The 13,982-nt window shown below is 45.1% G+C and overlaps 1 protein-coding gene across 1 annotated transcript in view; it reads right to left on the reverse strand.

The window, feature by feature from the left end:
• Positions 1-2,705: 2,705 nt before the first annotated feature.
• The window catches only part of CFC1B (cryptic, EGF-CFC family member 1B), a 33,054-nt gene continuing 21,777 nt past the window's right edge, over positions 2,706-13,982 (reverse strand). The window contains exon 5 of the mRNA XM_075529147.1: positions 2,706-2,851. Coding sequence (XP_075385262.1) covers positions 2,706-2,851 — 146 coding nt within the window. The remainder of the gene's footprint in view (positions 2,852-13,982) is intronic.

A 13,982-nucleotide genomic window follows, 5' to 3' on the forward strand; every position in this document is an offset into this window, starting at 1 on the left:
CCAACAACCCATAAACCCACTGCCATCAAATTGATTCCAACTCATAGTACCCCTGTAGGACAGATTAGACCTGCTCTCTTTAAATCTTTCCAGGAGCACACGTTCTTGTCTGTCTGTGGCAGAGCAGCTGGTCTGTCTGCATTGCAGCCCAAATGTAATGCACTACACTACCAGGGCGCCTTCATCTGCATCTTAGTGTGCAGAAGAGTTCACTGCTTTACAATTATGAACTGTTGGAAATTTTACCTCACATTGAACTTGAAAAGTTATCCTTCAAAATAGCCATCAATGCTACGACTATTTGAATATAACATGACTGATATTGTTCACTGTTTCCTGAATGTATCTGGCACTTTCCCTCATTTATCTCACTGCCATCGAGTCAATGCTGCCTCATAGTATCCCCTGTGGGTTTCCCAAGCTGTAACTGCTTATGGGAGTAGAAAGCCCAGTCTCTCCTGCGGAGCTGCTGGAGATTGTGAACAGCTGACCATTCGGATCACAGCCTACCTGGTAATCACTACACCACCAGGACTCCCTCCTTCATGCATGGGACAACTTTCATGTCCAGATGATGAATCTTGCGGAACACTGAAGCAGTCACTAAAAGCCTAGGTGTACTCAGCACAGTCAATTCCTACCGTAAAATACAGCATTACAGTTGGACTATTTGTAAATGTATGTGTGACATGGGTGGGAACTCCTTAAGTGGTCCAAAGGCTAATGCTTCTCTTAATAGTTCTCACAGGCACAGAATTTATCTTGAAAGGCAGATACTGAAAGTGTCAGTTACCCGAGGCCTGACGTATAAATATATCTAAGTCCTCATTTCCCAAAGCACACGCTGATTTGTGACCTTGGGCTAAAGACCCACCGTGGAAAGAAGCATAAGAGATGTTCCCCCTAGCTGAGCCATATCATTCCACAGAATACACAGCACCCCTCTTGTCCCCTCTCTTGGAGATTCCCTGTCTCCTGCACTCAGCACTGCCTGTCCACTCGTACTGGCTTGCTTGGCAAAGAAGCTGAGAATTCTGTATGTGTCAGAACTGAATCTGTAGTAGACCTAGAGCTATTAATTAGGTGAAGGACATAATTTATGTTTCTGAGACAGCTACGTTTCCTAACTAAGATGCTGGGTAATGGGATTTTCAATGCCACTAAGGCATTTTGAGCATACTGTTTTCTCAAATGGGTCCTGGTGGTCAAGATGCTGGCTGAGCGTTCTGCCTCAGAAACACACCGATCAGTTCCATAGCAGGAACCTGAACCACACTGGATCTCTTTGAGGGGTGCGATAGTTTACACCAAGACCTCAAAGTCAGCAGAAGAAGGAAACATCAACCTGGCAGAGAAGAGGTCCTCAGAAAAGGCCAGAAGAGGAACAGAGGGAGAATGCTTAAAGATCTGGAAGCGAGCCAGAAAGGCCAGAGTAACACCAGCAAGGTGAGGGCTGCAGGTGAACACGGCAGACCCCAGCAGGTCTGAGGGCCCGGGGAGTGCCTTGACTTTCATCCAGCAGGTGAGACCTTGTTGCTACTCAATTTGAAAAGATGGTTCCGGCTGCAGGTGAGAATTGGAAGTAGGAAGCAAGAGAGGAAACAAAGAGACCCACGGGGGTCAGAGCAGGGCCTGGGAGAGAGAAGGCGGTCTATGAGGTTTCCCTGGTCTTTGACTCTCACACCATCCTGCTGGAAACACATGCCTGTGGTGTATTGCACAGTGAGTCCGTAAGTCATTCCACTGTCCGATTGTCTACATGATGACATGCATTCCTTTAAATGACTAGGGTTTGTTTTCCCTTGAGAAGCTAATTTGGGAATTTACTCCTTCCCTCCTTTGAAAACATGATATCCCTAGATGTTTGAATTCATTGAGTAAAATAAAAGCGTAGATGGAACACACATGCCAGCAGACATGATTAGAGAGATCAGTATTTGGGGGTTAATAGTGAAATATTTGTCCCGTCTTCTCTGTCCCCAGTGTGCAGGATCGTCACAACCACAATGCCACAGCGGCGCAGTGAAGCTAGAGAGGAAGGGGTACACGGACATGCGGGCATGTTGCGCCTAGGACCTTCCAGTAAACTGGGGGTGGGGGCAATATTTATTTCTGGTTTATTTCCACCCGATCCCAAACTCCAGATGAGTGGCGTGGCAGCCCCTGTGGGAGGCTTTGGCGTTTCTGGATGGGGGTGGGCTGGAGGGTGAGGCAGAAATAGAATATGCTGTGTGAGCATCACCAAGCCACCCTACCCCCATGCTGGGGAGACAAAGGGCCCTTTGCGGGATGAAGGCGCTCAGGAGGCTCCTCTGAGCACGTCTGAGCAGCCCCGACCCTCCCCACAGGGAGAAGGTGGGCCCGCCCTATCCTTCAGGGGCTTCACAACTCCTGGACCCCGGTCAGGTGGTTTCTTCTCTCCATTTAGCCCGGGCGTTAACAGACCCGTGTCCGCGCTGGACATACAGGTGTGGCCAAGGGCATCGCCTCCCGCTCTTCCACGCAGCCTGCTGGTCGCGGCAAAGCTCTTACCGAAATGCCCCCCTTCCCGCCCCCGCCAGCCTGCGTTCTCAGCCCCCGGGGCCCTCGGAGACGTACGGTACCTGCGGGCAGGAGCCGGGCGCGGCCGGCGCCGAGTCCTCAGCACCAAGGGCAGCTCCCAGCGCCGAGCGCCGTCCGAGCCCGCGGCCCGCGAGGCCACCGCCCTAAGCGGTGAGCGGGCGGCCGGGTGGCGTGGCGGAGCTGGGCCTGTCGCCGGCAGAGCTCTGCCGCGGAGGCATGCGGATGGGGAGGCAAGGGTTAAGCTGCCGGAGGGGGCTGTCGCCGCGGAGGCCGAGGAAAGGGGAGGGGCCTGGGGCGGGGGAGCGCCCGGAGCACGTGGGCTGGGCGGGTGGTGCCGATGGTGCCAAGGTGGGGGCACCACCAAGGTGGGGCTGCTCCTAGCGGGTTAAAAAAAAAAAAAGACAGTCATCGAGTCAATGCTGACTCATGGCGACTTATAGGGCAGGTCGACCTGACCCCTCTGAGTTCCTAGCGGGTAACCCTCTACCCCGTCTTTCTCCCGAAGAGCGGCTGGTGGCTTCAAACCCGGAGCACGGCAGCCCAATCTCAACCACCACGCCACCTGCCACCTCCCATTCGCGGTGCGTGCGTTGCCTGCAGAGCCTCCGGCACCACCACCCCACCCCCTTCTCCCCGGGGAGCTCCGTTTCTTTCTTCCACCGGGCTCTCTCCGGACCACCGCGCGCTCCGCAGGGGTCCTAGCGCCTCAGCGCTCACAGGTGTACACACTCAACTCCCCGTCGTCGACTTGCTGTGGACTCACAGTGACCCGACGGGACAGTAGAACTGCCCCTGTTAGGTTTCCAAGGTTGTCGGTCTTTACCGGGGTGGAAAGCCTCATTTTGCTGGTAACAAGCAGCTGGTGGTTTCGAACTCTGACCTTGAGGCCAGCAGCCCAGGTGCAGTGGTGAGATGCAACCGGTTGCACCTGTTGAGCAGAACCTAGATAGAATTTTTTGCTGCGTTCTAAGAACCGGTTATTAAAATGGGGTTCTCTCTAAGGTGGGCGGCTGGGCAACTGCACAATGTGGAAATCACACATTTACATTCTTTACTCCTTTTTAACGTTCATTTGCCAAACAGCGTATTCTAAGCATCCTACTCATGCTTATTCTGGCCCCCTCACTCACTGTGATCCCCTCATTCCTGACTCATATAGACTCTCTGACTGGGTAGATCTGCCCCAGTGGGTCTCCTCTGGTGGAACAGCTGGTGGCTGCTACCTACTGATCTTGTTAGCAGCCCAAACCAATCTATGCTTGTCATATTTATGTATTCATTTCATAAAACTTATTTCTCATGAAATATTATTTTATTCCCTGTGTTTGTCACATCAGCAAACAAGCATGTAAAACAAAGAGGAAAAAATGCCAAACCACTAGAGGGTGACATGTTATCATTTGTTTCCGCTTTCTGTTATGCCCCAAATACCCATGAGGTGTTATGAGTGAGTTATGGAGTTTCTGAAGGTGTTCAAAAAGCTAAAAATATTGTCAGAGCAATTGCTGTAAGTTCATAAGAAAGGGAAAGGTTCAAAGATGAACAGAATCTGTTCCGAGAAGAGCAGTTGGCTGTTTCTAACATATTAAACACAGTGACTATTGTCTAATTGGTCTCTCCCTCTAAAGAATGCGATCTTTCTCCTACAGTGAAAAGTGGGTAAGGGTAAATCACACAGCTCACGATGCTCTGATAGAAGCAAAGAATATTGCATGTGAGGATGCCAATCAAGAAACAATATGAAAACATCTTAAATAACAGTGGTATTGTTTTTTTCAGGTAGTATTTAATTTTTTACTTAATACTTTAAAACTATTTTTATAACATAATCTAGTTTTGTGTACCTCTTTGTTCTTATTTAAGTATTACCTTATGAAATAATAAGCTACCTTTTGGTATATCACCTGTTTAAACTTAAAATGATCATTAGGACAGTGAACTGATTGTTCAATCATTTGAATTCCACCATGGTTAAGGTGTAACCCAATACTCCCCCCAGGCACACAGGTGGAGATGTCTCCTAGTCTGCCCACAGCACCCAGGTGGAGTTGAAAGCAGCCCATGTTAAAGGTGTGGTTGCGTTAAGCAGTCACAAATTTTATCCAGAGGTTTGGAGTGGACCTAGAAGAGGAGCCAGGGCAGAATCTTACAGTACCTTCTTTCACTGTCTTCCTTGGGCTGGCTTATATGATTAACTGGGACCAACAAGTTGCTTCCCCTACAAATAGTTTAAATAACATCTGCTAGGGCTGTGTCCTGCAGCAGTCTGGAGAGAGCAGTAGAGAAGCCTTCTAGCCCACGCCTTCCCTGAGCCAAAATCACTGGGTCTGCACACTGGGGTCCATTCACAAGGGAAGGAGCAGACACCAAGCATGGATTAAGTTACCTGGGGTAGGTAGTTAGGCTCTGGAAAGAGGGGCAGGCACATGGCGATTAGGGTTCTGGATGAGGAAGGGGATGCTGATGAGCGGGACTGCTGCTGAGAGCACAGTGAATGACAGGAAGAAGGATGAAGTGGTCGCCACTAGAGGGTGGGATAAGTTTGGGCTAAGGCTTAATGGGGACCAGGGATTTGCTGCAGGAAGAAGGCTGCTCCATCCCTTAACTTAAAGCCTTGTGGACTCCCTTTTTGTCCCAAGCCTGAAAATTCTGGAGGCAAGGTGTCCCACCTTAGCTGGGACTGGCCTTGTAACTAGTCACCCCCTCCCCAGGGTCAAGAGATAGTGGATACGGGGCTCTTCCTCCTGTGGCATTTGCCTGACAAGTCTTCTTGCATTTCTACTAGTTGAATTGAGGCAGTGACCCCGTGTGCTCCCTGCCCTCAAATTGCTGTCAATATTATTGGTCCATGTCTGACCTTTTGGGGTAGGATTAAGGACAGAGCTCATGGAGAGCAACAGTCTGAGTCTGATTAAAGTAGTCGACTTTAGCCTCTCTTGAAGGAACCCAGGTGGCAATAGTTCAGAGCTGGCTGTTTTAAAAAAATGATTGGCTATTAATGAAAACGTCAGTGATTTAAACCTACCAGCCACTTTGTGGTAGAAAAGACATGACAATATATTCCCAGAAAGATTACAGCCAGAAACCCTAAGGAGCATTGCTACTCTGTCCCATATGTCTTCATAAGTCAAAATCTATTGGCTTATACAGATATACAACATACTCTCCTGATCACGTCTTATGATCACTTCTGTCTTTCATTACAAGGATCTTCATATTTCATAATGTTTCTAAGTTTGAAATGATGAGCTCCATGTCTACTAAGTAGTGGTGTTCTTTGTTTAAAAATATTGTGAATTTGTGAAGGTTTACAGAGGAGATCACCAAGAGATCAATTGTTGTATGATCAATAATTCATACATATTTTGTTTTATTTCATTTATGGCAAGTTCCTCAAAGAAGCACCACTTATCCCACTTCCCTATGTTTCCAGTTTCTGTTCCTCGTCTTTCTAAGCCTTCTGGATTTGTTCTTGGGTAAAATGCTGCCCTTTCATCTCAAATGGTTTATTATTCTAGGATGTGTGTAACTTCTAGACTAATGTTATTGTTCCCCCTGATACACTTATCTATTGTTTGGTTGAAAATTGAGGCATGGAGGTCCAGACATGAACAATAATTAAGGGCAACAGTCATGGGGTTCTACCAGCCTCTATCCGACCAGTAAGCTGGTCTCTTTTATAATTCTGCGTTCTGTTTCACATTTTCCTCGCACTCTGCCCCAGGTCTTCTAATGTGATCCTTTTCTGAGCAGATGGTACTGGTATTTGAGCTCCCTCTCCTTCTATTTGTCTCAGGGTCAGGGATACTGATGCTCACATGGCCCACTGCTCCTTTAGAGTAACTCTTTCTAAGTGTATTCAATTCTCACCATTCTTCTTCCCTCCGGACAGGGAGAGACCGATAGTTGCACCTTCAATGGCCACTCAAGAGCTTTTAAAACTTCATTATATACACACTGATGTATAGCCATGTAAAATATTGCCTTTGTGGACTATGGTAGGCCCATTGACTTCGTTATCCCTGACTCTGTGGGCCCTGTGCCCCAAGGCCAGGAAACTCATTCTCTCAAAGACCTCACAAAAAGAAACTAACAAGATGGATCAAAAACCAAAATGTAAAATTTAAAGCACATCATCAATGGAAAAATAGGGACTAGCTAGGATCCCTAATACATACATAATATAAATATATTACAAAACCCAAAGAAACATATAACTTTCCTCTACTTAAATACTTCACCCCCCCCACTATCATAATCCGAATTCTACCTTACAAATCTGGCTAGACCAGAGAATGTACATTGGTACAGATAGCAACTGGAAACACAGGGAATCCAGGACAGATGACTCCTTCAGGACCAGTGGTGAGAGCGGTGATGCCTGGAGGGTGGAGGGAATGTGGGATAGAAAGGGGGAACTGATTACAAGAATATATGTATAGCCTTCTCCCTGGGGGATGGACAGCAGAGAAGAGGGCAGGGGGAGATGTTGGACAGTTTTATATATGACAAAATAATAACAATTTATGAATGATGAAGGGTTCATGAGGTAGGGGGGTGGGGAAGGAGGGGGTAAATGAGCATCTGATATTAAGGGCGCATGTAGAAGACAAATGTTTTGAGAATGATGGCAACAAATGTACATATATATGTTCTTGACACAATGGATATGTATGGATGGATAGTGATAAGAATTGTATGAGCCCCCAATAAAATGATTTAAAAATATATTACAAAACTTAACTGAAAACACATGAACCGCAAAAGAGAAAGTAGATGATTGGGGCTCCTAAAAATGACACTTGTGTGCATCAAACGATTTCACCAAAAGAGGAAAAAAAGAACTCACAGATTGGGACATTTTTGGTAATGTCACATTGGACAAGAAATTAGTAATCTCTAAAATTTACTCCCTAATTTCAATAAGTCAACTAGAAAAAGATGAATACTTCCATTTTTAAAAATGGCCTGAGGAGATGAACATACACTTCACCAAAGGTTGCCAGCAAATACATAAAGAAGTGCAAGCCCAAACACGCGTGAGATACCATCTTCTCCAGTATTGATGGCCATCGACATTGTGAGCCTGGTCACCAGCCACACCAGCACCTGTGACAGACAGGCAACGCTTCTCAAGGCGCTCTGCTCTGGGGTGATCTCTTTAGAACTCGTCCAACATCAGCTCTTCTATGGTGCACATGACCAAACAGAGTGACAGCAGCTACTAATCCCTGAAAATTATGAGAACACATGTGACGATAGCTACACACAGGCGGAACTTATTGCCCCATGAAAATATAATAAACCAAACAGCATTCGTTATCTTAAATAAGTGTTAGAAGAGACAATTAAAAAAATTACATCCTTTGAATACAAGGAAGAAAAGGGTAGTGGGATCATGGGGCATTAATCCACCCAAGGGGAGGGTATTGTTTATATCTCCACAGGGAAAGTGGGACCAGACTTCAACCCAGTGTCGCAAGGTGTGAATGCAATATCCCAGCGTGGAGGAGGGAACCGGTGGAGAGGTCTGGGAGGCTGGCCCCAGCACCATAAATTAAGTGGATTCCTGCCCCTCCCCCGAAAAGAATTTGTTCCAAAGGACGACATTGACTCTGCAGCTATGGGAGATGGACATATTTGATCAGAGCACACGGGAGCAGATGAAGGGGCAGGAGGAGAGAGTGGAGCACAGCCTGGCCCACCAGGCCGTGATGATGATGTTCCTGAGTAGAGCAGCCAGTCCACAGAGAGAACAACATGGCTGGCCCTACTATGAGACATGATGCCCCTCAGTGACTAAGGGCGATACAGGGGACAGCACCGGAGACACAGTGTGGGAATTGCACCTGACCTGATCCCACCACACCGAGGCAAATCACTGGGGGAGTGCAGCGGAACAGCAAGGGAATGGAGTGGCAAGGTCCCCAGGGAATGCTGAAAGTGGACTTTGGGGCCAGGGCGTGGTGCCCCAACAGACTGGACTGGAAAACGCTCCTAAGGGCCAGCAAATGATCCCTGAAATAACTACAAGCTTTTCTCTTGTGAACTGTTTTGTTCTGTTCTTTTTCAGTGGTTTGATTTGGTTGTTTTGTTGTCTGGTTGTATACTGTTGCTTTGTTTTCCTCTGTCTAGTTTTCGTGCATGTTAGTGACTCCACAGGTCTGTCTGAATAGGACAGGCTGGATGAACTATCTGGATGAAAAACAACGGGACCGACAGTTCCAGGGGGACTTGGGGTGGGGGGGTAGGGGGGGTAAGGAAGTGGTGTTAACAAACCCAGGGACAAGGGAAAAACATGGGACCCCAAATGGTAGAGAAGGGGGAGTGGCAGGCCTGGTGGGAAATGATCAAGGGTAAGGTTGCTTAGAGAAGAGGTATACTCTAGCCCAGGTGGCGATGAAGCATGGTAGTAGGGCAGGAGGAAGGTCAAGGGAGATGGAGGAAAGAGCTAGGAGTCAAAGGGCATTCATGGAGGTCTAGACAAAGACATGTACATGCAAATATATATAGGAGGATGGGGAAATAGATCTATGTGTCTATATTTATAGGTCAAGTATTAAGGTGGTGGAAGGACCTTGGGCCTCTACTCAAACACTCCCTCAATGCATGAAAACCTTCTTTTATTAAATTGGAACTCTATGATGCTCACTCTCCCAACACAACGGCTGGAGCCAAAGTGGGTGAACAAGTAAATGTGGTGAAGAAAGCGGATGGTGCCCGGCTATCAAAAGAGATAGTGACTGGGGTCTTAAAGGCTTGAAGATAAACAAGCAGCCATCTAGCTCAGAAGCAACAAAGTCCACATGGAAGAACACACCAGCCTGTGTGATCGAGTGGTCCCAAAGGGATCAGTTACCAGGCATCAAAGAACAAAAAATCATATCATTGACTGCACACCTCCATGATAGGATCGCTGAAGACAAATGGGTGCATAAGCAAATGTGGTGAAGAAAGCTGATGGTGCCCGGCTATCAAAAGAGATAGTGTCTGGGGTCTTAAAGGCTTGAAGGTGAACAAGCGGCCATCTAGCTCAGAAGCAAATAAGCCCACATGGAAGAAGCACACCGGCCAGTGCGATCACGAGGTGCCCAAGGGACCAGGTATAAGGCATCATGCAAAAAAAACCCAAAAAAGATATAAGTGTGTGTATGTATGTGTATATATGTGTATATGTATATATGTATGTATATATATGTATATATATCATATTAAATGAAGGGGGAAGTGCAGAGTGGAGACCCAAGGCCCAAGTGTCGACCAATGGAGATCCCCTCATAGAGGGGTTTAGGAGAGGAGATGGGTTAATTAGGGTGTGAGGTAGTATCGATGAAGAACACAGCTTTCCTCCGGATCCTGGATGCTTCCTCCCCCCAACTACCATGATCCGTATTCTACCTTGCAGGGTTGGATAGGACAGAGGCTGTACACTGGTACATATGAGGGTTGGAGGTACAGGGAATCCAGGGTGGATGATACCTTCAGGACCAAGGGTGTGAGGGACGATGCTGGGAGAGTGGAGGGTGAGTGGGTTGGAAAGGGGGAACTGATTACAAGGGTCCACATGTGACCTCTTCCCTGGGAGAGGGACAGCAGAGAAGGGGGGAAGGGAGACTCCGGATAGGGCAAGATATGACAAAATAACGATGTATAAATTACCAAGGGCATATGAGGGAGGGGGCAATGGGGAGGGAGGGGAAAAAAAAAGAGGACCTGATGCAAGGGGCTTAAGTGGAGAGCAAATGCCTTGAGAATGATTGGGGCAGGGAATGTATGGATGTGCTTTATACAATTGATCTATGTATATGTATGGATTGTGGTAAGAGTTGTATGAGTCCCTAATAAAATGTAAAAGAAGAAAAGAGAAAAAAATGATTAGGGCAAATACTGTACAGATGTGCTTTATACAATTGATGTATGTATATGTATGAACTGTGAAAAGAATTGTATGAGCCCCAATAAATTGTTAAAATAAAAAAAAATAAAAAAATTACATCCTTATAGATATAAGAAAACATTAACATTTAAACCTACAGCAAACTACTGAGAAAAACCTAAGTAAAAAAAAAGACTTCAGATGAAATGTATAATGGGTGATTAAAGAGTACAATAGATTCAGTGAATAGTAACATAAATATAGCAAAAAAATTAATGCAATTATTGAGAGTATGGGCTTTGGAGCTGGTACATTGGTGTTTATAATCTCAGGTGTTGTGGTAGTTACATAATCTTCATGTCAACTTGAGCGAAGGGGTGGAGTCTACTCTAGACTGTAATTCAGGTCACAGCTTGATGACCTCATTTGGAGGTCTGAAGGAGATAAACAGCTCACTTGAGCCAGACTCACTCCCTCTGCCTTCCTTTCCCTGCTGTTGAGACACTCAGAGAGCTGGAGGAGATATGTAGAGACCTGCACTGCCACTGGATCCACAAGACCTATCCACTGGCCAGGATCTTCCTGCATTCAGCATCACTGCATGTGCTGCATGAGTCTAAAGAGGAATTCATGGACTAGTATTGGACATAGTGGCTAATATCAAACTTGTTGATTTGATCTGGACTAGGCTGGAATGTTTTCTCAAAATACAATTGCTCTTTTATATAAAGCTCTTTCTTATACACATAGGAGTGTCTATGAATTTGTTTCTCTAGTCCACCAAGATTAACACAGGTGTTTATTTACAAAATAATAATAATTATTTACTAATTATTAAAGAAGAGGAATCTGAAGACCCAGTATAGGAGCTTATGGCAAACAGCAGCAACAAAGGAGCTCTTCCCAAACAAGAGACGAGGGAAGTTGAAAGAAGGGAGAGCCATGGAGAGGAGGCTGCCTTGAGAGGAGCTGGGTTCTTTCATTGAGTGAGACACCCAGCCCAGCCAACCTCACAATGAAAGTTTTTGTGGAAATAAATATACTGACTAATTGATTTCTTCTCTTCCTCAAATCTTTAGCTGAACCCAATTGCAACCATAGGACACAGAAGCCTTTTAATTTAGTACCTGGGGTAGACAGGGCAACTGGGGGAATAACTAGTATAGGTTATTTAGATCAAGTCATCCATTCTTGAAATATTTTTACTAGTTAATTTCTTAAAATTCATAACAGTATTAAAGAAGAGGAAAGTGAATATCTGTCAGGAGAAATTCTGGGGGAAGACCTGCAAATAAAATGGAAATCATTATATTCAAGGCTTAAAGTCATGTTTGCTCTTGGGTATTCTTATAATTCATAAGTGGGATCTATTTAAGCAAAACTTTTCAATATTGGCAGAAGTCAAGAAAGCCTAATGGGAGACACTGCCCACATTACACTGGGGCCCTAAAGAGCTCTACCCTCAGGTTAACAACATAGCAGGATAAGACTCACTCTCCTTCAAACCAGGGGCCTCCTGAGAAGGCTGCCTGGGCATTAAAAATACAAAGTTGAGATAAACAAAAGGGTATATTTGCAGTCTCAATATGCCTAGCAGGTTAGTCAAGTGACCTCACTGTAAGTCTTCCCTGAGGCGGTGTGCGGCTGGAAGGGCCCAGATTGCAGGCAGAAGCAAAGCAACTAGGTGATGGCACATTCACTCCTGCTACACATATCCCAGCATTGGTGTTTCAAGAGCAAGGACAAGCACATGGTCCAACCGTAAGAGGAAACAAAACTCGTTAATTAAGAACTAATAGAAATACGAAAAGCTATAAAGGCATAAGGATTTAGAATTTTGTAAATACCAACAATTATGAAATGTTTAGACTTATTGTCCTTTATATGTTAGTGTATATGCAAATGACCTCAAAATTAGTGGCTTGGATTGTAACTTCTGGCAAGACAACTAGTAGCTAGATGTGCCAATTTTGACCTAGTTTCCTCAGTAATTAGGAAAAAAATTATTTTAATTTAAAGTCCTTTGAAATAGTCCTAAGGATATACAGCAAATGAAGAAACATTTACTCAAAAAATCTACTAAAACTTGATAAGAATAGCAAGAGTTTGTAGCATGTAAACCACAAGCTGTTCATTCCCTCCTACATCCCAATAATAAACAAAAAAAATATCAATAAAGAAATATATTTATAGGAGAAAAATAAGAAACTAGCAGAAAATATGGAGTTAAAAAAACTGTACTTTGAAATGAAGTGACATGAAATTCACTAGAGGACCTTAAACCCCCCAACCAAACCCATCCCTCACTGACCCATAGCCCTACAGGGGACAACACTGGAGACACAGTGCAGAATTGTGCCCAATCTGACCCCACCACACCAGAGCAAAACACAAAGGACAGCAAGGGGAGCAAAGCAATGACGTCCTTGGGGAACACAAAAAATAGACATTGGGGCTAGGGCATGGTACCCCATCAGACTCAACTAGAAAATACTCATAAAGGTCAACAAACAGACCTGGAACTATATATAGGCTCATCTTTTTGTTGTTATTATTGTTTTGTTTTGTTTTGTTGCTTTGTTCTGCACTGTCTTGGTTTTGTGCTTATTATTGTCTCTGTATGTCTATTCAGATAAGATAGGCGGGATAAGCAATCTAGAGGAGAAAACAATGGGACCAACGGTTCCAGGGGGATACAGCAGAGAGGGAGGCAGGGAAAAGGAAGTGGGTATTAACAAATCCAGGGAAGAGAGAACAACAAGTGATCTAAAATCAGTGGCAAGGAGGCTGTAGGAGGACTGCTAGGGTTTGATCAAGGGCAATGTAACTGCGAGGAATTACCAAAACCTGAATGAAGACCAAACATGATAGTGGGACAAAAGGAAAGTCAAAGGAAATAGAGAAAAGAACTAGGAGGCAAAAAAAAAACAAAACAAAAAAAACTAGGAGGCAAAGGGGATTTATAGAGTTCTAAATGCAGGCATGTACATATGTAAATATATTTATATATAACAATAGGGAAATAGATCTATGTACCCATATTTATAGGTTTAGCATTAAGGTAGCAGATGGGCATTGGGTCTCTACTCAAGTACTCCCTCAATGTAAGAACACTTTGTTCTAATAAGCTGGCATTCTGTGATGTTCACATGCTCGACACAATCGCTGAAGATAAAATGGGTACATAAGCAAATGTGGTGAAGAAAGATGATGGTGCCTGGCTATCAAAAGATATAGCTTCTGGGGTCTTAAGGACTTGAAGATAAACAGTCATCTAGCTGGCGAAGCACACCAGCATGTGTGATCATGAGGTGTCAATGGGATCAGGTATGAGGCATCAAAGACCCAGAACAAAAAATCATATTATTGTGAATGAGGGGGAGTGTGGAGTGGAGACCCAAAGCCCATCCATAGACAATTGGACATCCCCTTACAGAAGGGTCACAAGGAAGAGATGAGCCAGCAAGGGTGCAGTATAGCACTGTTGAAACATACAACTTTCCTCTAGTTCTTTAATGTTTCCACTCCTCCTTTCCCCCACTAT

This window comes from Tenrec ecaudatus, chromosome 13 (assembly GCF_050624435.1).
Source record: "Tenrec ecaudatus isolate mTenEca1 chromosome 13, mTenEca1.hap1, whole genome shotgun sequence".
NCBI lineage: Eukaryota > Metazoa > Chordata > Mammalia > Afrosoricida > Tenrecidae > Tenrec > Tenrec ecaudatus.